The sequence below is a fragment of the Hyperolius riggenbachi genome, chromosome 12, assembly GCF_040937935.1.
Source record: "Hyperolius riggenbachi isolate aHypRig1 chromosome 12, aHypRig1.pri, whole genome shotgun sequence".
Taxonomy (NCBI): Eukaryota; Metazoa; Chordata; class Amphibia; order Anura; family Hyperoliidae; genus Hyperolius; species Hyperolius riggenbachi.
Window position 1 is genome coordinate 214,000,718 of NC_090657.1, and position 20,886 is coordinate 214,021,603.

Below are 20,886 nucleotides of genomic sequence, written 5' to 3' on the forward strand. Positions count from 1 at the left end.
ATATCTAAAGGATGTGGTGCTTCCTCTAGACCCCTGTAGTCCATTAGCTCCCTCTGTGTCTATCCGGCCACCTCCTTGGTTGCACTCCAGTAGCTGGAGTGTTCATCGCCTGCCTTATGGCCCATACTCACGGGCAGCAAAAGTTGCCTGTCGCCAGCACACGTGAGCGTGTGGGCGACAGGCCGGCGACAGCTCCTCGCCAGGTCCCTCCGCGTACACACGTGGAAGAGGGACCAGCGGCGGGACGGAAGCTGTCGCCGACGTTCCTCCTCCCCACGCCGGAAGCTATGCGTAGCTCAATGGAGGTTGCGGTCGCTAGTCCGCGTACTCACGCGGACTAGCGACAGCTGCGGCGGAGTTGCGGCGGCGACTGTCGCCAGGCGATTGAACATTTCAATCGCCTGGCGACATCAGCGACGGGCGACAGTTCGGGGTGCGCGCCCGTTCCGGGCGACAGTTCGGTGTGCGCGCAGCCCATACTCACGGGCGACCTGTCGCCGCAACACGCGCGCCCCGCGTGTTGCGGCGACATTTATCCCTCGTGAGTATGGGCCATTAATTAGCTGCACAGGTGAGGAATGCTCCAAGCTACAGGAGCACGACTAAGGCCAGAAACCCACTAGGAGTGATTTTCTGAGCGCTTTGTGATTTGGAAAACTCTTGCTAATGTAATGCTATGGGTGTGATCACAAGAGAGTGATGCGATTTTATAAAAATCCCCCCATAGCATTGCATTAGCAAGAGCTTTTCAAATCACTAGCGATTAGAAATCTATTCTAGTGGGTTCCTGGCCTAATGCCTAGTACACACCATACAATTTTCTGTAAGATTTTTCTGTTAGATTTTATGTAAGATTTTCTGTAATTAGATTATTTCCTGTAAGGGCTGGTTCACACGGGCGTCTGCTGAGTTTTCGCTTAGCTAGCTTTTGAAGGCTTTTGGGAAGCGTTCAAGGCTAGCAGTTCTGGTCTCTCCTATTGTTTCCTGGTGTTTACCGCCTCTGAAATCAGCATGTTGCTTTCGAGACTAGACGCAACACCGGGATCTACCGCCAGGCTTTCATGGAAGCCTGCAAAAGCCAGCTCTAAATGCTCCCATTCACTTGCATGGGATGGCAGTAGATCCCAAAAAACGCTGCGTCTGAAACGCCGCGTTAAACGTCACAAAAACGCCCGTCTGAACCAGCCCTAAAGTACTGGTAGAGACTGGTCATTATCTTTGGTGCATTGTCTTCTGGTTATCTCCTGCTGAGTAGAACAATGCATAAAGGTGCGTACACACGCACTACGGCCGCCAACGACGGGTCCGTCAGACCCTCCTGCTGGGAGGACTTTCAGGCGACAGTAGCGCCTGTGTACGCGCTGTTGGCGGACTGATAAGGCTGTTTCTGAACGATCCGCTCAAACAGCCTTATCAGTCTGCCGACAGTGCGTACACATACGCTACCGTCGCCTGAAAGTCTGCCCAGCGGGAGGGTCTGACGGACCAGTCGTTAGCGGCCGTAGTGCGTGTGTACGCACCTTAATTACTCGGCAGATAGATGGTAAGGTAAATACATTTCCAACATGTTGAACTTTATCGATCTGGCAGGTAAATCTAACAGAAAATTGCATGGTGTATTCCCAGCATTATGCCTAGTACACACCATACAATTTTCTGGAAGATTTTCTGTTAGATTTACCTGCCAGATAGATAATTTCCAGCATGTTGGAAATTATCTAACCATTTATCTGGCAGGTAAATCTAACAGAAAATCTTCCAGAAAATTGTATGGTGTGTACTAGGCATAATGCTGGGAATACACCATACAATTTTATGTTAGATTTAACTGCCAGATAGATAAAGTTCAACATGTTGGAAATGTATCTATCTAACCATCTATCTGCCGAGCATTATGCATTGTTCTACTCAGCAGGAGATGACCGGTAGACAATGCACCAGAGATAATGCCCAGTCTCTACAGAAAATAATCTGATTATGCATTCTAACAGAGAAATCTAACAGAAAAATCTAACAAAAGATAACAGAAAATTGTATGGTGTATTCCCAGCATTAGGCAGCGCACAGCCAGAGCTGCACATGCCCAGTAGTCAGCGATTACCAGGGCTGACACTAGGAGAACGGACACAGAGGGAGCCCACAGACTACAGGTGGGAAGCCCCAGGTAAGTGTAAATCCTTGTGTTTACTATAATGCTCCTCTCCCAGGAGCAGCTCTGGCAGGAAATCCTCTCCCCAGTCAGTTTGCTGCAAGGAAAATTTCAAACAGAACTTTTGTATTTCTAGCTTTGGACAAAGTGGAAAATAACTGTTCAGATTCAAACCCCTTTGTGTAGATAACCTTGCGGTGTACCTATCCATACAGGCTTCAGACCTCTTCTGTTTGCCTGGTTCCCTGCAAGCAGGCTGAGGTCTTATCATTGCTTACTGCCTCTTCCTGTAAACTACAAACCCCGCCTCATCAAACTGTAATGCATGGATGCTGGGAAATGTAACCTGGCATAATTTGTACTTTGTGCATCACATGGCCTTATCTGATTAGCCCACCCACCAGGTGAATCCAGAAAAGAGAGCTGTACTACAGAGGCAAGATTATTTTGCCAATGAAAATGTATTAAGTCTATCACATTGCTTCTATACACTGTTATTATTATTAATAAAGCGCCAACATATTACGCAGCGCTGGACACTTATGCTATTAGAATTTGCCTTCCCAGTTTTGGGTTTAGTTGGACTGTACAATTATATAAACGTGAAATTACAGTTCAAAACAACCGGCCTTCCCTCAGTTATACGGTATTAACGTTCTAGCTCCCAGCAGGCTTTGCGCCACTCTTGTTTAGCAGAACCTCACTGATAGGTTGTGCACTGTACTTGCTAGGATTGAACGATTTTAGGAAAAGATTGAATTGCTCTATTTCTGTCAGAAATTACGATTTCAATTTGGTTCACGATTTTCTCCAAATCAGGCTTCAGCACTAAATCACACAATGTAAATTAACATTTACAAATATGTATTGACAGAAAATTACTTCATACTATCAAATCGATAGTATGACGTCATTTTCTGTCATGTTTGTAAATGTTACTGCATTGTCCATTTAGTGCTAAAGCTTGAGTTGAAGAAAATCGTGATACCTTGTGGCCGGCCTGCCCAGCTGATGACGTAAGCGGAAGGAGAGAGAGTGAGCCGGCGGGAGTGTTGAGAGCTGCTTCTGTGCATGGAGTGGAGAGCCGTTACTGCACAGCGGGCTTTAAAAGAGACTCTGAAGCGAGTCTAAATCCGCGTTTTTATCTTCTATTTATGTAAAGCACTATAGCTAGTGCTAAAACGCTGCATCCCCGCGACGAAACGAGGAGTTTATACCCCCAAATCCCCTTGTGCTAAGTGCGGGGAGCACTTCCTGCTTGAGGCAGAGCTTAAGGCTGTAGCTCTGCCTCTTCGCGCGTCAATCCCCTCTGATCGCCGCCTCTCCCCGCCCCTCTCAATCTTCCTTCACTGAGAGGGGCGGGGGAGAGGCAGAGATCCGCGGGCAGATTGACGCGCATGGAGGCAGAGCTGCAGCTCAAAGCTCTGCCTCCATGATCAGCAAAATCAAAACCAAGAAAGTAGTGGATTTGCCCTGTGATTTGGGGGGTATAAGGCCCTCGTTTTGCTGTGGGGATGCAGCGGTTTAGCACTAGCTATAGTGCTTAACATAGAAACATGAATTTAGACTCACTTCAGAGTCTCTTTAAGAGGAGGACTGGAGTCTTAAGCGCCGGTAAAACTGCAGCTTTGACGATCACATGATCATCTAGTCCCAAACTGCGATTTCGGTTTAAAACCGATAAATTGTTCAGCCCTATTCCAGGTCCCATTTAGTGCATATCAGCAGATCCCTCCACCCCCCACATGCATAGAGGCAGATCTCCCCTCTAGTCTACCCCCTCACCATCACTGGTACCTGCTCTGCTCCCGGCCCTTACCCCAGAAAGTCCTGATCCCCCTTGCCGCATTGCAGTTTGGTGAGCTGTTGAAGAGGCAACGAGTGTTTGCTCAGTAGCGGTGGAGCCTGTAACAGGAAGTGACATCACTTCCTGGCGGCCGCCGTTACTAGGCAACGCTCACTTCCACTTCACAGCAGCTTACTGCAGGGACTTACTGGAGGAGGGGTGTGGGAGCCGGGAGCTGAGTAGGTACCAGCCACGGTGACAGGAAAACTGCAGCTTTAACGATCTTGTGATCTTCTTGCCCCAAATTGCGATTTCAGTTTAAAAAGCAAATCTTTCAGCTCAACCATACTTACTGTTATAAGGTTGGTGGCATACCCAACACAAGCCACATGTGGATCCCAGTGAGGGGAGGAGACACGCAAGAGACACTGGGGAAGCCAATTTATGCTGATGTCACGGAGGAGGAGTTTCTTATAAAGGGAGGGGCTTCTTTATCCTGCAGAAAAGTGCGGAAGAGAAAGTCAGACAGGTCAGCAATAACAGCTATCGGGAATACATTAAAGGGAACCTTAACTGAGAGGGATATGGATATTTCCTTTAAAACAATACTAGTTGCCTGGCAGTCCTGCTGATCTCTTTGGCTGCAGTAGTGGCTGAAGCACACACCTGAAACAAGCATGCAGCTAATCCAGTGTGACTTCAGTCAGAGCACCTGATCTGCATGCTTGTTCAGGGGCTGTGGCTGAAAGTATTAGAGAGACACAGGATGAGCAGGGGAGTCAGGCAACTAGCATTTTTTTTAAAAGAAAAATCCATATACTTCTCAGTTTAGGTTTCCATTAAGGCGGCGTTCACACTTCAAATTTGAATGTGAATGTGCAAAAATGCTTTTGTAGCATATCTAATGAAATTCAATAGAGAATCGCACTACTACTAAAATTTGCACAATTCTGTACATTTTTACATGAAAAAACCCCTCGCATCTTGCTGCATAAACTCACATCGCATGCGAATTCCCATAGCTGTGGTAAGATCCACATTTGAAAATTCAACACTAAATTAAAATTTACTACTAAAAAATTTAAACAATGAAGGTTTTTTGCATGCTTTTTTTTTTCCCGCGTTCATGATGGTTTCTACTACATGCTTGCATTTTACATCTGAGGATTTATATGCAAATTTTCACAAAGAAAAAAACCAAAAAAAATGTGCAAATTCTATGCAACTTTTCACACGCAGGTCGCATATTGGACAGTTTCTCCTCCATTGCTTTCTGTGCAAATTTTTGCATTTTACATGTAGACCCCTGCACAATTCGGGCGTGTAATGCGAAAAAAGGCAGCAGAAAGTCCTTTGTTTACATTCATATGCGAATGTTCGCAGCCAAATAGAGAGCGCTCAGTCAGGAGTCTTGCCCAAGGTCTCCTTACTGAATAGGTGCTGGCTTACTGAACAGGCAGAGCCGAGATTCTAACCCTGATCTCCTGTGTCAGAGGCGGAGCCCTTAACCAGTCCCCTTCTCGTCCAGCCAGTTCGATCACTGATCAAATCGACTAGAAATGGATTCCCGACAGAAGATATCAATAAGCGACGGACTGGCCGCAGATTGATGGTTCAGCAGATCTTTAATAGATTTCATACTGTACACACACCTGATTACAATAGATGCACAGAAAATAACCTCAATAGGATAAAACATTGGTTATGCTGATAAAATTAATTGTGAAATGAATAGACAGTGGTTATGGTAGTACCGTAATCCCAGCTACAACGATAGGAGAAAACTCAAACTGCTATGTAAACAAGAAACCCACCCGACATGTTTCATCCCCTTAAAAAGATGGAAAAGAAAACCCACTTATATAGCACTTTTCTCCTGGCGGACTCAAAGCGCCAGAGCTGCAGCCACTAGGACGTGCTCTATAGGCAGTAGCAGTGTTAGGGAGACTTGCCTAAGGTCTCCTGCTGAATAGAGATTTTACTGTTCAGTAAGCAAGCACCTATTACTTTTCTTGTTGATGAATGATCATTCCCCAGTTTATCCGACTCTTATTTGGTACACACAAAATTTGGTACGCACAAAGGAAGTTGTAGGGCATGCTGGGTTGTCATCTTTTGCTTTTCTATTTCTCTACTAGAGAAGCAAAAAATGGACAACCCAGCATGCCCTGCAACTTTTTTTGTGTACAAAATAATAGTCAGGTAAACTGGGGAATGATCGTTCATCAACAAGAAAAGTAATAGACATTTTAACTTTTGGATTGCCTGGTTAGCATCCATATTACTCGTTTACCAGATAAAAATAAAGAATTCATTTTTGATTTTATGCCCGACAGTTACACTTTAATGATCCAATCTGCCATGATTGTCGTCGTCTCTGTGCATCGCAAAGCGCCGTCCACCTAATCGTGTACTCATACCGACCGTTAAAAAGAAAATCCAGTTGTCGGAAGAATCGCAAGGTGGGTACGAACCTTAAAGAGAACCCGAGGTGTGTTTAAAGAATGTTATCTGCATACAGAGGCTGGATCTCCCTATACAGCCCAGCCTCTGTTGCTATCCCAAACCCCCCCTAAGGTCCCCCTGCACTCTGCAATCCCTCATAAATCCCAGCCATGCTGTGAGGCTGTGATTACATCTGTAGTGTCAGTCTTAGCTGCTCCCCCGCCTCCTGCATAGCTCCGGTCCCTGTCCCTTCCCTCCAATCAGCAGGGAGGGAAGGGATGCAGGCGGGGACTGGAGTTCTGCAGGAGGCGGGGAGAGCAGCAGACTGACACTATAGAGATAAACACAGCCAGCTCTGACAAGCTGTTTGTCAGCAGCGCTGCTGTGATTTATGAGGGATTGCAGAGTGCAGGGGGACCTTAGGGGGGTTTGGGATAGCAACAGAGGCTGGGCTGTATAGGCAGATCCAGCCTCTGTATGCAGATAATATTCTTCAAACCCACCTCGGGTTCTCTTTAAAGAGAAACCAACCATTGAACTTCATCCCAATCAGTAGCAGATACCCCCTTTCTCATGAGAAATCTTTTCCTTTTTACAAACTGATCATCATGGCTGATTTTATGGTGAGACACCTCCCACAGTGTGAGGTCAGTCCCTCACAGCACTGAGTTCCTGACATCACACTGTGGGAGCCTTGTTGCATTGTGGTAAATATCCGCTGTTTCCAACTGCCAAAAATGCAAGCAGCATCTCCTCCCAGTGACCTCTCCTGCTAGCAGTAAAAATGTCACCATGTGATAAATGTCAGAATGTAAATCAGGAAGAGGAAAGATTTACAATGAGCAAACACTGACAATCATTTATACATAATTGTAAAAATAAAGCACTTTTACTACATTTTCACTGGAGTTTCTCTATAAATAGGGACTGTAGTGAAAATTACATAATGAATACATTTGCTTATTGTTTACAATATTAGTTTATAGATTAGTTAGTCAGTGTTTGCCCATTGTAAAATATTTCCTCTCCCTGATATACAATATGAAATGTATGGTGGTGAATCTTTAGTCCTGCCAGGTGATCTGTGCGGAATGTTCGTTACTGAGAGTTCTACTGCACAGAGGGAGTTATTGCTTGCTTGTCAGTTGGAAAAACCTGGAATTTTACCACAATGCAATGTGGCTCACAGACAGGAAACTGTCAGGACCATGGAAATGACATCACTCTGTGGGATGTGTCCCCCCCCCCCCCCCCAATAATCTATATGAGAAAAGGTAAACATTTCTTGTGGGAAAGGGGGGTATCCGCTACGGATTGGGATGAAGTTTAATCCTGAGTTAACCACTTCGCATCAAGACCTTGTTTCCCCCTTGACATTTAGCTATGTCCTAATTTAATTAGCAATAACTTTATCCCTACTTATGAAACCTAAATAAAATATATATAATTTTTTTCAGGGCTGTGCAGTCGGAGTTTGAGTTGGAGCAATTTTGGGCACCCGGAGTTGGAGTCGTGGTTTCATAAACTGAGGAGTCGGTACAAAAATCACCCGACCCCGACTCCACACCCCTGATTTTTTTCAAGACAAACTAGGCTTTTGTTGTATGACATTTTTTCCCCTCAAACAAATCTGTTTTTTATGCATTCAATTGGAATTTTACCAATTCCAGTTAAAAAATACAAACTGCTACAGTAGATAGAAAGCACAGATTGTTTTGCCATTTCTACTGTTTATCACAAAACTTAAATTATGTTCCTGTCACAATTCATGATGAGGATATTTGATTCTGAAATAATGCTATAGTGTGTATTTTTCACTATGAACTGAGAAAAGTATTTTTAATGGTAAAATCAATCTTATTGGCTCAGGGAACATATATTCCTTTTCACCAATTAGTGCTGCAGCAGATAGTGCTGGAGGTGTGCACAGGAGCAAGCCCTATCCTGCACAGCTGGGCTTCTGCTACAAGACGTATATCTAAAGCCGCATCTACACGCGTAGATGCGGCCGCGATGCTCCTTATCAATTGAGCCGCTGATGCGGCTCGATTGATAAGATCCTGCAGGACGGATCTTCGCACCGCCGATTCCCTGCTCGATCCCCGCGAGGGGACAATGGCAGGGAATCGTGCGGGAGATAAGCGGCGCCGGCGGGGACGAGCGGGCACGAGCGGGGAATTGAATGCGGCGCACGCGCGGCGAGCGGGGACGCGGCGGGCACGCGGAAGAGGCGATCCGGCGGCTAATCGAGCCGCCGGATCGCTTCAATGTCCCATGGTGTGGATGGGGCTTAAGTCCTTGTGGGTTAGATGAAGTCACAGAGGACGTAGATACACTGTAGTGATAAAGTGATTAAAGTTCCTCTTTAAAGAAAACCTGTAACATCAAAAAGTTCCCCTAGGGGGTGCTCACATCGGGAGGGGGAAGCCTCAGGGTCCCAATGAGGCTTCCCACGCTGTCCTCCGTCCCTCGGGGGACTCGCTGCAGCCCTCCCAACAGCGGCGATGTAAATATTTACCTTCCCGGCTCCTGCGCAGGCGCTGTGGCGGCTCTCGGCTCCGAAATAGGAGGAAATACCCGATCGCCGTTGGGTCTGCTCTACTGCGCAGGCGCAAGTCTCCGGCGCCTGCATAGTAGAGCGGACCAGACTGAGATCGGGTATTTGTCTACTTCGGACCCGAAAGCCGCAACAGCGCCCCCCGCTGGAGCCTGGAAAGGTAGATATTGAACAGGCTGACGGATTTGTCGGACCGCTGTTCGGAGGGCTGCAGCGAGACCCCCGTGGGACAGAGGATGGCGTGGGAAGCATCATTGGTGCCCTGAGGCTTCCCCCTCCCGAGGTGAGTACTCCCCAGGGGAAATTTTTGATGTTACAGTGTCTCTAAGTCTTATTCTGAGCACAGACCTTACAATGCTTTTCTCTCCCACAGGGCAGGGCGGAAAGTTCTGGTACACATCCAGCAACGGCACCATCTGCACTGATGGCGAAATGTCAGAAGATTTCTTTTTCGAGTTCCGAGAGTACAACAGAGTGGCTATTAAGGGCAAAAATGGCAAGTACCTGCGCGGGGACCAGGCGGGCACCTTGAAGGCAGACGCAGAGTCGATAAACACCGCCACCCTATGGGAGTACTGAGCCTCTCCCACCACAGCTTAGCTGTAGAGGACATTAGATTATCTACCTGAAAATCCGGGGGTGACCGGGGGACAGCGCTTACACGGGACTCCCCCAAAACATTCAGGGGAGGCGGGACCTAAAATGCGCCAGACTGAACGAGCCTCCGCAAACACCGCCCTCTAGTGTTATGGGACATGCATGTCAATAAACACTGTTGTATTATGTGTAATCTAGTTAAAGATATTTAGAATCTATATGTTGGCGATTGTGCTGTCGGCGCAGTCTGTGCGCACTCCACGAGAACCGCCACGGGCACCAGATCCTTCTTGGCTCCGCTAAACCCTCCCCGCAGATCTGCGCATCCCATTTTTGTTGCTAAAAAAACGGGGTGCTGCCTTTTTTATATACATGTCATGCTATGATCACACTCAATAAAGAGGATGTCGGTGACAAGTCTATGGATGGTTTGTACGTTTTTATTGAATTTCCAGTTTTCAGGGGTTGGGTGAGGAGAGATTTGGAAAGGGGTTAAAATCCGAGTCTGTCACATGACACACACAGACCATGCTCCCCTGTGCAGCCAGCATCTGTCACATGACACACACACCACGCTCCCCTGTGCAGCCAGCATCTGTCACATGACACACCTGGCCCATGCTCCCCTGTCCAGCCAGCATCTGTCACATGACACACCTGGCCCATGCTCCCCTGTCCAGCCAGCATCTGTCACATGACAAACTGACCACGTGCAGCCAGCATCTGTCACACGGCACACGCTCCCCTGTGCAGCCAGCATCTGTCACATGACACACGTGGCCCATGCTCCCCTGTGCAGCCAGCATCTGTCACATGACACACGGACCACGCTCCCCTGTGCAGCCAGCATCTGTCACATGACACACGCCCCATGCCCCCCTGTACAGCCAGCATCTGTCACATGACACACACCACGCTCCCCTGTACAGCCAGCATCTGTCACATGACACACACACCACGCTCCCCTGTGCAGCCAGCATCTGTCACATGACACACACCACGCTCCCCTGTACAGCCAGCATCTGTCACATGACACACACCACGCTCCCCCGTGCAGCCAGCATCTGTCACATGACACACGGACCACGCTCCCCCGTGCAGCCAGCATCTGTCACATGACACACACGGCCCACACCCCCCTGTGCAGCCAGCATCTGTCGCATGACACACACGGCCCACGCTCCCCTGTGCAGCCAGCATCTGTCACATGACACACAGACCACGCTCCCCTGTGCAGCCAGCATCTGTCACATGACACACTCGACCCACACTCCCCTGTGCAGCCAGCATCTGTCACATGACACATGGACCACACTGCCCTGTGCAGCCTGCATCTGTCACATGACACACGGACCACACTCCCCTGTGCAGCCAGCATCTGTCACATAACACACACGGCCCATGCTCCCCTGTGCAGCCAACATCAGTCACATGACACACACGGCCCATGCGCCCCTGTGCAGCCAGCATCTGTAACATGACACACACGGCCCATGCTCCCCTGTGCAGCCAACATCAGTCACATGACACACACGGCCCATGCACCCCTGTGCAGCCAGCATCAGTCACATGACACACGGCCCACGCTCCCCTGTGCAGCAAGCATCTGTCACATGACACACACGGCCCATGCACCTGTGTGCAGCCAGCATCTGTCACATGACACACACGGTCCATGCACCCCTGTGCAGCCAGCATCTGTCACATGACACACACGGCCTATGCACCCCTGTGCAGCCAGCATCTGTCACATGACACACACTGCCTACACTCCCCTGTGCAGCCAGCATCTGTCACATGACACACTCGACCCACACTCCCCTGTGCAGCCAGCATCTGTCACATGACACACGGACCACACTGCCCTGTGCAGCCAGCATCTGTCACATGACACACACGGCCCATGCGCCCCTGTGCAGCCAGCATCTGTCACATGACACACGGACCACACTGCCCTGTGCAGCCAGCATCTGTCACATGACACACGGACCACACTGCCCTGTGCAGCCAGCATCTGTCACATGACACACACGGCCCACGCTCCCCTGTGCAGCCAGCATCAGTCACATGACACACTCGACCCACACTCCCCTGTGCAGCCAGCATCTGTCACATGACACACGGCCCATGCGCCCCTGTGCAGCCAGCATCTGTAACATGACACACACGGCCCACGCTCCCCTGTGCAGCCAGCATCAGTCACATGACACACACGGCCCATGCACCCCTGTGCAGCCAGCAACTGTCACATGACACACGGCCCACGCTCCCCTGTGCAGCCAGCATCTGTCACATGACACACTCGACCCACACTCCCCTGTGCAGCCAGCATCTGCCTGTGCAGCCAGCATCTGTCACATGACACACTCGACCCACACTCCCCTGTGCAGCCAGCATCTGTCACATGACACACGGCCCACCATCCCCTGTGCAGCCAGCATCTGTCACATGACGCACTCGACCCACACTCCCCTGTGCAGCCAGCATCTGTCACATGACACACGGCCCACGCTCCCCTGTGCAGCCAGCATCTGTCACATGACACACGGACCACACTGCCCTGTGCAGCCAGCATCTGTCACATGACACACACGGCCCACACTCCCCTGTGCAGCCAGCATCTGTCACATGACACACGGCCCACGCTCCCCTGTGCAGCCAGCATCTGTCACATGACACACGGACCACACTGCCCTGTGCAGCCAGCATCTGTCACATGACACACACGGCCCACACTCCCCTGTGCAGCCAGCATCAGTCACATGACACACACGATCCATGCACCCCTGTGCAGCCAGCATCTGTCACATGACACACACGGCCCATGCTCCCCTGTCCAGCCAGCATCTGTCACATGACACACGGACCACACTGCCCTGTGCAGCCAGCATCTGTCACATGACACACGGCCCACACTCCCCTGTGCAGCCAGCATCTGTCACATGACACACTCGGCCCACGCTCCCCTGTGCAGCCAGCATCAGTCACATGACACACGGACCACGCTCCCCTGTGCAGCCAGCATCTGTCACATGACACTCTCGGCCCATGCTCCCCTGTGCAGCCAGCATCTGTCACATGACACACGGCCCATGCTCCCCTGTGCAGCCAGCATCTGTCACATGACACACACGGCCCATGCTCCCCTGTCCAGCCAGCATCTGTCACATGACACTCTCGGCCCATGCTCCCCTGTGGGAATCTCTCCCCATTGTCATTCACAGCCTCAGTATATTTGTTTTCCTGAGTCCCGTCAATGAATGAACTTTTCCAACCTCAGCTGCTGTGTAAGTGTTGGGAGCAGCCAAGTTCCAGCTCCGCACTGACACTAGGCAGTCACTTGGCACAGCGCACAAGTGAGGGGGGAGGCTGGGCTCCGACGCTGGGAATACCCTCCCTCTGCAGCGCACACAGCTCTGATCTCCGAGACAGCAAGAGCCAGGCTACCTCCACCTCCCAGCGTAGCCCCCAATGTCTGCTGCTGCGGGGGTCCCACTACACAGGGGGCACACACCGCTCTGATCAGCAAGAGCCAGGCTACCTCCACCTCCCAGCGCAGCCCCCAATGCCTGCTGCAGAGGGGGTCCCACTACACAGGGGGCACACACCCCTCGGATCTCTGAGACAGCAAGAGCCAGGCTACCTCCACCTCCCAGCATAGCCCCCAATGCCTGCTGCAGAGGGGGTCCCACTACACAGGGGGCACACACCCCTCGGATCTCTGAGACAGCAAGAGCCAGGCTACCTCCACCTCCCAGCGCAGCCCCCAATGCCTGCTGCAGAGGGGGTCCCACTACACAGGGGGCACACACCGCTCTGATCAGCAAGAGCCAGGCTACCTCCACCTCCCAGCGCAGCCCCCAATGCCTGCTGCAGAGGGGGTCCCACTACACAGGGGGCACACACCCCTCGGATCTCTGAGACAGCAAGAGCCAGGCTACCTCCACCTCCCAGCGCAGCCCCCAATGCCTGCTGCAGAGGGGGTCCCACTACACAGGGGGCACACACCCCTCGGATCTCTGAGACAGCAAGAGCCAGGCTACCTCCACCTCCCAGCATAGCCCCCAATGCCTGCTGCAGAGGGGGTCCCACTACACAGGGGGCACACACCCTCGGATCTCTGAGACAGCAAGAGCCAGGCTACCTCCACCTCCCAGCATAGCCCCCAATGCCTGCTGCAGAGGGGGTCCCACTACACAGGGGGCACACACCCCTCGGATCTCTGAGACAGCAAGAGCCAGGCTACCTCCACCTCCCAGCGCAGCCCCCAATGCCTGCTGCCGAGGGGGTCCCACTACACAGGGGGCGCACACCGCTCTGATCAGCAAGAGCCAGGCTACCTCCACCTCCCAGCGTAGCCCCCAATGCCTGCTGCCGAGGGGGTCCCACAACACAGGGGGCACACACCGCTCTGATCAGCAAGAGCCAGGCTACCTCCACCTCCCAGCATAGCCCCCAATGTCTGCCACCGAGGGGGTCCCACAACACAGGGGGCACACACCGCTCTGATCAGCAAGAGCCAGGCTACCTCCACTTCCCAGCGTAGCCCCCAATGTCTGCCACCGAGGGGGTCCCACTACACAGGGGGCACACACCCCCTCTGAGACAGCAAGAGCCAGGCTACCTCCACCTCTCAGCATAGCCCCCAATGCCTGCTGCCGCGGGGGTCTCACTACACAGGGCACACACCGCTCTGATCAGCAAGAACCAGGCTACCTCCACCTCCCAGCGCAGCCCCCAATGCCTGCTGCAGAGGGGGTCCCACTACACAGAGGGCGCACACCGCTCTGATCAGCAAGAGCCAGGCTACCTCCACCTCCCAGCATAGCCCCCAATGTCTGCTGCCGAGGGGGTCCCACTACACAGGGGGCACACACCCCTCTGATCAGCAAGAACCAGACTACCTCCACCTCCCAGCGTAGCCCCCAATGTCTGCCACCGAGGGGGTCCCACTACACAGGGGGCACACACCCCCTCTGATCTGAGACAGCAAGAGCCAGGCTACCTCCACCTCCCAGCGTAGCCCCCAATGTGTGCCACCGAGGGGGTCCCACTACACAGGGGGCGCACACCGCTCTGATCAGCAAGAGCCAGGCTACCTCCACCTCCCAGCGTAGCCCCCAATGCCTGCTGCTGCGGGGGTCTCACTACACAGGGGGCACACACCGCTCTGATCAGCAAGAGCCAGGCTACCTCCACCTCCCACCGTAGCCCCCAATGTCTGCCACCGAGGGGGTCCCACTACACAGGGGGCACACACCCCCTCTGAGACAGCAAGAGCCAGGCTACCTCCACCTCTCAGCATAGCCCCCAATGCCTGCTGCCGCGGGGGTCTCACTACACAGGGGGCACACACCGCTCTGATCAGCAAGAGCCAGGCTACCTCCACCTCCCAGCGTAGCCCCCAATGCCTGCTGCCGAGGGGGTCCCACTACACAGGGGGCGCACACCGCTCTGATCAGCAAGAGCCAGGCTACCTCCACCTCCCAGCGTAGCCCCCAATGTCTGGTGCCGAGGGGGTCCCACTACACAGGGGGCACACACCCCTCTGATCTCTGAGACAGCAAGAACCAGGCTACCTCCACCTCCCAGCGTAGCCCCCAATGCCTGCTGCCGCGGGGGTCTCACTACACAGGGGGCACACACCCCTCTGATCTCTGAGACAGCAAGAACCAGGCTACCTCCACCTCCCAGCGTAGCCCCCAATGCCTGCTGCCGAGGGGGTCCCACTACACAGGGGGCGCACACCGCTCTGATCAGCAAGAGCCAGGCTACCTCCACCTCCCAGCGTAGCCCCCAATGCCTGCTGCCGCGGGGGTCTCACTACACAGGGGGCACACACCCCTCTGATCTCTGAGACAGCAAGAGCCAGGCTACCTCCACCTCCCAGCGTAGCCCCCAATGCCTGCTGCAGAGGGGGTCCCACTACAGGGGGCTCCTTGCTGTGCGGACATCAGCGGAGGACAGAACGGAGGGGTACACATCTGATTTCAGCATGGGATAACTGGCTATGCTTCATGCTTGTAAATTACTTATTATTTAGCCATTCCCCGTCAATTGCCAAACTTCAGTCTACCTACTTCAGAAAAAAAAAATTCTTCTTAAAGGGGAACTGTAACCAAGGATTGAACGTCAATCCAATCAGTAGCGGATACTCCCTTTCCCATGAGAAATCTTTACCTTTTCTCTAATAGATCATCAAGGGGCTGTGTATGGCTGATATTGTGGTGAAATCCCTCCCACAGTGTGATGTCAGCACCATGGTCCTGACAGTTTCCTGTCTGTGAACCTCATTGCATGGCCAGAGTGAATCTAAGAATTCTGGTTTGCATTCAGATTTGTATGCAGCTTAGAACTGTGCCAATAAGATACACGTCCTGCCATTTCTGATTTGCCCGAGCTGCATACAATTTGCATGACATCTGTATACAAGCTGACATGATTAGCGTATCTGTGGTCATGACTTAGGACTTCAATTGAGCAGATTGTAGCGTTTGTGGAGACGACTGGTGAGAATCAGCAGCTCCCTTCCTGTTTGGGTTAAAAGGAGGGAACACGGGAGAGGAAAGGTGAGCTTTGTGCAGGGCAGGAAGAGGTTAACTCCGTCAGGAAGGAAGTCATAACTGTGCCACATCCTGCCGGGACTCGCATGAAAACCCTATTAATAAAATATGGAAGTGGCCCAAAACAAACACGAGGCGATAAGCACTACGCTGCAACGCTTTATAGGCATATATAGTGTAAGTATACTGTACGGATCCAAAATGCTCCGACACTTAATAGGTACAGGTAGTCCCCGGTTAACGAACAAGATATAGACAGATTCAGGTTAAGAACGAACCTACAGTCCAAGTCGAAACACTGTACCATCTGTCTCCTGCACCTACCTCCTCTGTGCCCCCGGTACCTCTGTTCCCTCGTGCCTCCAGTGTCCCCCTCTGTGTCACCTCTGTTCTCCAGTGTCTCCCTCTGTGTCAGCTCTGTTCCCCCGTGCCTCCAGTGTCCCACTCTGTGTCACCTGTTCCCTGTGCCTCCAGTGGCCCACTCTGTGTCACCTGTTCCCTGTGCCTCCAGTGGCCCACTCTGTGACACCTGTTCCCCCGTGCCTCCAGTGTCAGAGGGGGCTCTGTATCACCTCTATTTCCCCGTGCCTCCAGTGTCTCCCTCTGTGTCAGCTCTGTTCCCCCGTGCCTCCCTCTGTCACCTCTGTTCCCCCATGCCTCCAGTGTCTCCCTCTGTGTCAGCTCTGTTCTCCAGTGTCTCCCTCTGTGTCAGCTCTGTTCCCCCGTGCCTCCAGTGTCCCACTCTGTGTCACCTGTTCCCTGTGCCTCCAGTGGCCCACTCTGTGACACCTGTTCCCCCCGTGCCTCCAGTGGCCCACTCTGTGACACCTGTTCCCCCGTGCCTCCAGTGTCAGAGGGGGCTCTTTATCACCTCTATTTCCCCGTGCCTCCAGTGTCTCCCTCTGTGTCAGCTCTGTTCCCCCGTGCCTCCCTCTGTCACCTCTGTTCCCCCATGCCTCCAGTGTCTCCCTCTGTGTCAGCTCTGTTCCCCCGTGCCTCCCTCTGTCACCTCTGTCCCCCCATGCCTCCAGTGTCTCCCTCTGTCAGCTCTGTTCCCCCGTGCCTCCAGTGTCTCCCTCTGTGTCAGCTCTGTTCCCCCGTGCCTCCAGTGTCCCACTCTGTGTCACCTGTTCCCCCGTGCCTCCAGTGTCTCCCTCTGTGTCAGCTCTGTTCCCCCGTGCCTCCAGTGTCCCACTCTGTCACCTGTTCCCCCTGTGCCTTCAGTATCAGAGGGGGCTCTTATCACCTCTATTCCCCATGCCTCCAGTGTCTCCTCTATTCCCCCGTGCCTCCCTCTGTGTCACCTCTGTTCCCTGTGCCTCCAGTGGCCCACTCTGTGTCACCTGTTCCCTGTGCCTCCAGTGGCCCACTCTGTGTCACCTGTTCCCTGTGCCTCCAGTGGCCCACTCTGTGACACCTGTTCCCCCGTGCCTCCAGTGTCAGAGGGGGCTCTGTATCACCTCTATTTCCCCGTGCCTCCAGTGTCTCCCTCTGTGTCAGCTCTGTTCCCCCGTGCCTCCCTCTGTCACCTCTGTTCCCCCATGCCTCCAGTGTCTCCCTCTGTGTCAGCTCTGTTCTCCAGTGTCTCCCTCTGTGTCAGCTCTGTTCCCCCGTGCCTCCAGTGTCCCACTCTGTGTCACCTGTTCCCTGTGCCTCCAGTGGCCCACTCTGTGACACCTGTTCCCCCCGTGCCTCCAGTGGCCCACTCTGTGACACCTGTTCCCCCGTGCCTCCAGTGTCAGAGGGGGCTCTGTATCACCTCTATTTCCCCGTGCCTCCAGTGTCTCCCTCTGTGTCAGCTCTGTTCCCCCGTGCCTCCCTCTGTCACCTCTGTTCCCCCATGCCTCCAGTGTCTCCCTCTGTGTCAGCTCTGTTCCCCCGTGCCTCCCTCTGTCACCTCTGTCCCCCCATGCCTCCAGTGTCTCCCTCTGTCAGCTCTGTTCCCCCGTGCCTCCAGTGTCTCCCTCTGTGTCAGCTCTGTTCCCCCGTGCCTCCAGTGTCCCACTCTGTGTCACCTGTTCCCCCGTGCCTCCAGTGTCTCCCTCTGTGTCAGCTCTGTTCCCCCGTGCCTCCAGTGTCCCACTCTGTCACCTGTTCCCCCTGTGCCTTCAGTGTCAGAGGGGGCTCTTATCACCTCTATTCCCCATGCCTCCAGTGTCTCCTCTATTCCCCCGTGCCTCCCTCTGTGTCACCTCTGTTCCCCTGTGCCTCCAGTGTCCCAATCTGTGTCACCTGTTCCCCCTGTGCCTTCAGTGTCCCCCTCTGTGCCACCTCCATTCCCCCATGTCTCCAGTGTCGCCCACTGTTCCCCTGCATCTTCAGTGTCCCTCTCTGTCACCTCTATTCCCCTGCATCTCCAGTGTCCCCTTCTGTTCCCTCAATGTCCCCCTGTGTCCTCCTGTACCACCCCCCCCCCCCCACCCCCCCCCCTGCCTGGCTGTTCCGCTGATCCTCTGCCTCTAATACTTTTAGCCATAGGCTCTGAACAAGCATGCAGCAGATCAGAGGTTTCTGCCATTATTGTCACATCTGACAAGATTAGTTGCATGCTTGTTTCTGGTCTTGTTCAGACAATACTGCAGCCAAATAGACCAGCGTGGCTGCCAGGCAACAGGTATTGTTCAACAGGAAATAAACATGGCGTCCTCCATATCCCTCTCACTTCAGGTGTCCTTTAAGCATGCTGGTGTGATGGAGGCGGCCTGTTGACCACTGAGCTCCCTGCGAGTCTGGCAGAGACGAGGGGTTAACCTGTTCTGCAGAGTCACAGTGCTGGCGTTGCACAATTGCTGGAGGGCTGCGGTGATGTGAGGCGCTCGCTGTTTGCACAATGGCCATGCGGGGAGAGAGTGGGGAGGGTCAGCGATCATGGTGTACCGAGGCTCGCCGTGACCATATGTGGGGAGATGCACGCCGCCACCCTTTGCTCTACCAGCTCCTCCCTCCACAAACAACCCTTCCTAAATTGGAAGTTCCAGAGTGGCCACTTTTCAGCGGAAAGCCCTTGTGTGCAGGAATGTGTAATATCTCTGCCTGATCACAATGAGGCTAACCTCCTATTCTGCACAGCAGCCCTCCCTGGCTAATGATTGTCCCAGATCTGGGAATGCTGTGCTGCTCCCGACCTTCCCTGCCCGACTTTGACCTGAAACTCACTTTATGAAGTTAATAAGTTCTGCTTTTATCTCCCCTTGTTAATTGGGTGCTTTTTTTCTTGTAATAAAACCGCAAGTTCCGGCTATATAAGGATAAGTAGAGAGGGTACCAGGAAGGACGAAGCTACGCAAGGAATGTGGTGTGGATTTTAAAGTGCCCATAAGCAGTAAAATTTTTCCTTAAGATTCGATCTTTCGACATGATTTGAGCGATCAAAGCGAATGGGCAGCACGGTGGTGTAGTGGTTAGCTCTCTCGCCTTGCAGCGCTAAGTCCCTGGTTCGAATCCCAGCCAGGGCACTATCTGCAAAGAGTTTGTATGTTCTCTCCGTGTCTGCGTGGGTTTCCTCCGGGCACTCTGGTTTCCTCCCACATTCCAAAAACATATGGATAAGTTAAGTTTATTGGCTCCCCCTAAAATTGGCCCTAGACTACAGTACTTACACTACATAATATAGACCTATGGCAATGGTAGGGATTAGATTGTGAGCTCCTTGAGGGACAGTTAATGGCAAGATATATATATATACACTGTACAGCGCTGCGTAATATGTCGGCGCTATATAAATACTAAATAATAATAATAATAATCGAAAGGCAATTATCGATTGTTCCCATTAACGAAACGATTTAAGAAAGTTTTACATTCAGATTTAAACATAAAGTCCAACTTTCGGATTGATTTTTTTTTTCCTTTTCCAATCGACAAGACACAAAACATTAATATTGCGCTTTTTACCAGTCTGATTCAAAGCGCCAGAGCTGCAGCCACCATGCACACTAAGGGCTTGATTCACAAAGTGTGATAACTTATCACGGCCGTGCTAGCGTTTTGCGCACGCTATAACATTTTCCGCACGAAAATTAGCGATTTTGCACGCAAATTTGTGTTTGCGCACAAAAAAGTTACACGCGCTATAACGCTGGCGTGACCGTGATAAGAGGCAACAGCAGTGTTAGGGAGACTTGCCTAAGGTCTCCTACTGAATAGGTGCTGGCTTACTCAACAGGCAGAGCCGAGTTTCGAACCCTAGTCTCCTGTGTCAGAGGCAGAGCCCTTAACCATTTTACATCGATTTGCGCCACACACACTGCAGTTTTCTATACAATTAGATCATTAAAAAAATGCATCGAAAGATCAAATCTGAAGGGAAAAGTGTACCGTTAATGGGCACGTTAACAACCATTTCCTGATAGTCTCTGTAGTCTCCTACACACATACAATGCATGTCACGCAGGCAGGGAGCAGAAGACGATTGCTTTGGTGACATTGCAGGGCAACGGTGTACAGACCTGTCGCTAGGCGGTCTGGTCCTATGGGGGGGGGCCTTGGAGCTGATGGGGCGGGAGTGATGTCACATAGTGGGCGGGGATCGGAAGTGGCTTGGATGACATTGCAGGGCAACGGTGTACAGACCTGTCGCTAGGCGGTCTGGCCCAAGGGGGGGGGGGCCTTGGAGCTGATGGGGCGGGAGTGATGTCACATAGTGGGCGGGGTTCAGAAGAGGATGGCTTGGGTGACGTTGCAGGGCAACGATGTACAGACCTGTCACTAGGCAGACTTATCCCATGCAGGGGGTAGGGGGGGCTGAGCTGTGGAGTTTGAGTTGGGTGTATAACGGTAAACCTGATTG

General features: G+C 52.3%; 2 protein-coding genes across 2 annotated transcripts in view; one reads left to right on the forward strand and one right to left on the reverse strand.

Moving 5' to 3' along the window:
• The window catches only part of FSCN2 (fascin actin-bundling protein 2, retinal), a 91,336-nt gene extending 81,382 nt beyond the window's left edge, over nucleotides 1-9,954 (forward strand). Inside the window, 1 exon segment of the mRNA XM_068263181.1 lies at nucleotides 9,311-9,954. Coding sequence (XP_068119282.1) covers nucleotides 9,311-9,516 — 206 coding nt within the window. The 3' untranslated portion in view covers nucleotides 9,517-9,954.
• FAAP100 (FA core complex associated protein 100) overlaps nucleotides 1-20,886 on the reverse strand; it is a 134,045-nt gene that overhangs the window by 4,610 nt on the left and 108,549 nt on the right. Inside the window, exon 11 of the mRNA XM_068263180.1 lies at nucleotides 4,289-4,431. The gene's annotated coding sequence lies outside the window, so the exon portion shown is untranslated. The remainder of the gene's footprint in view (nucleotides 1-4,288; nucleotides 4,432-20,886) is intronic.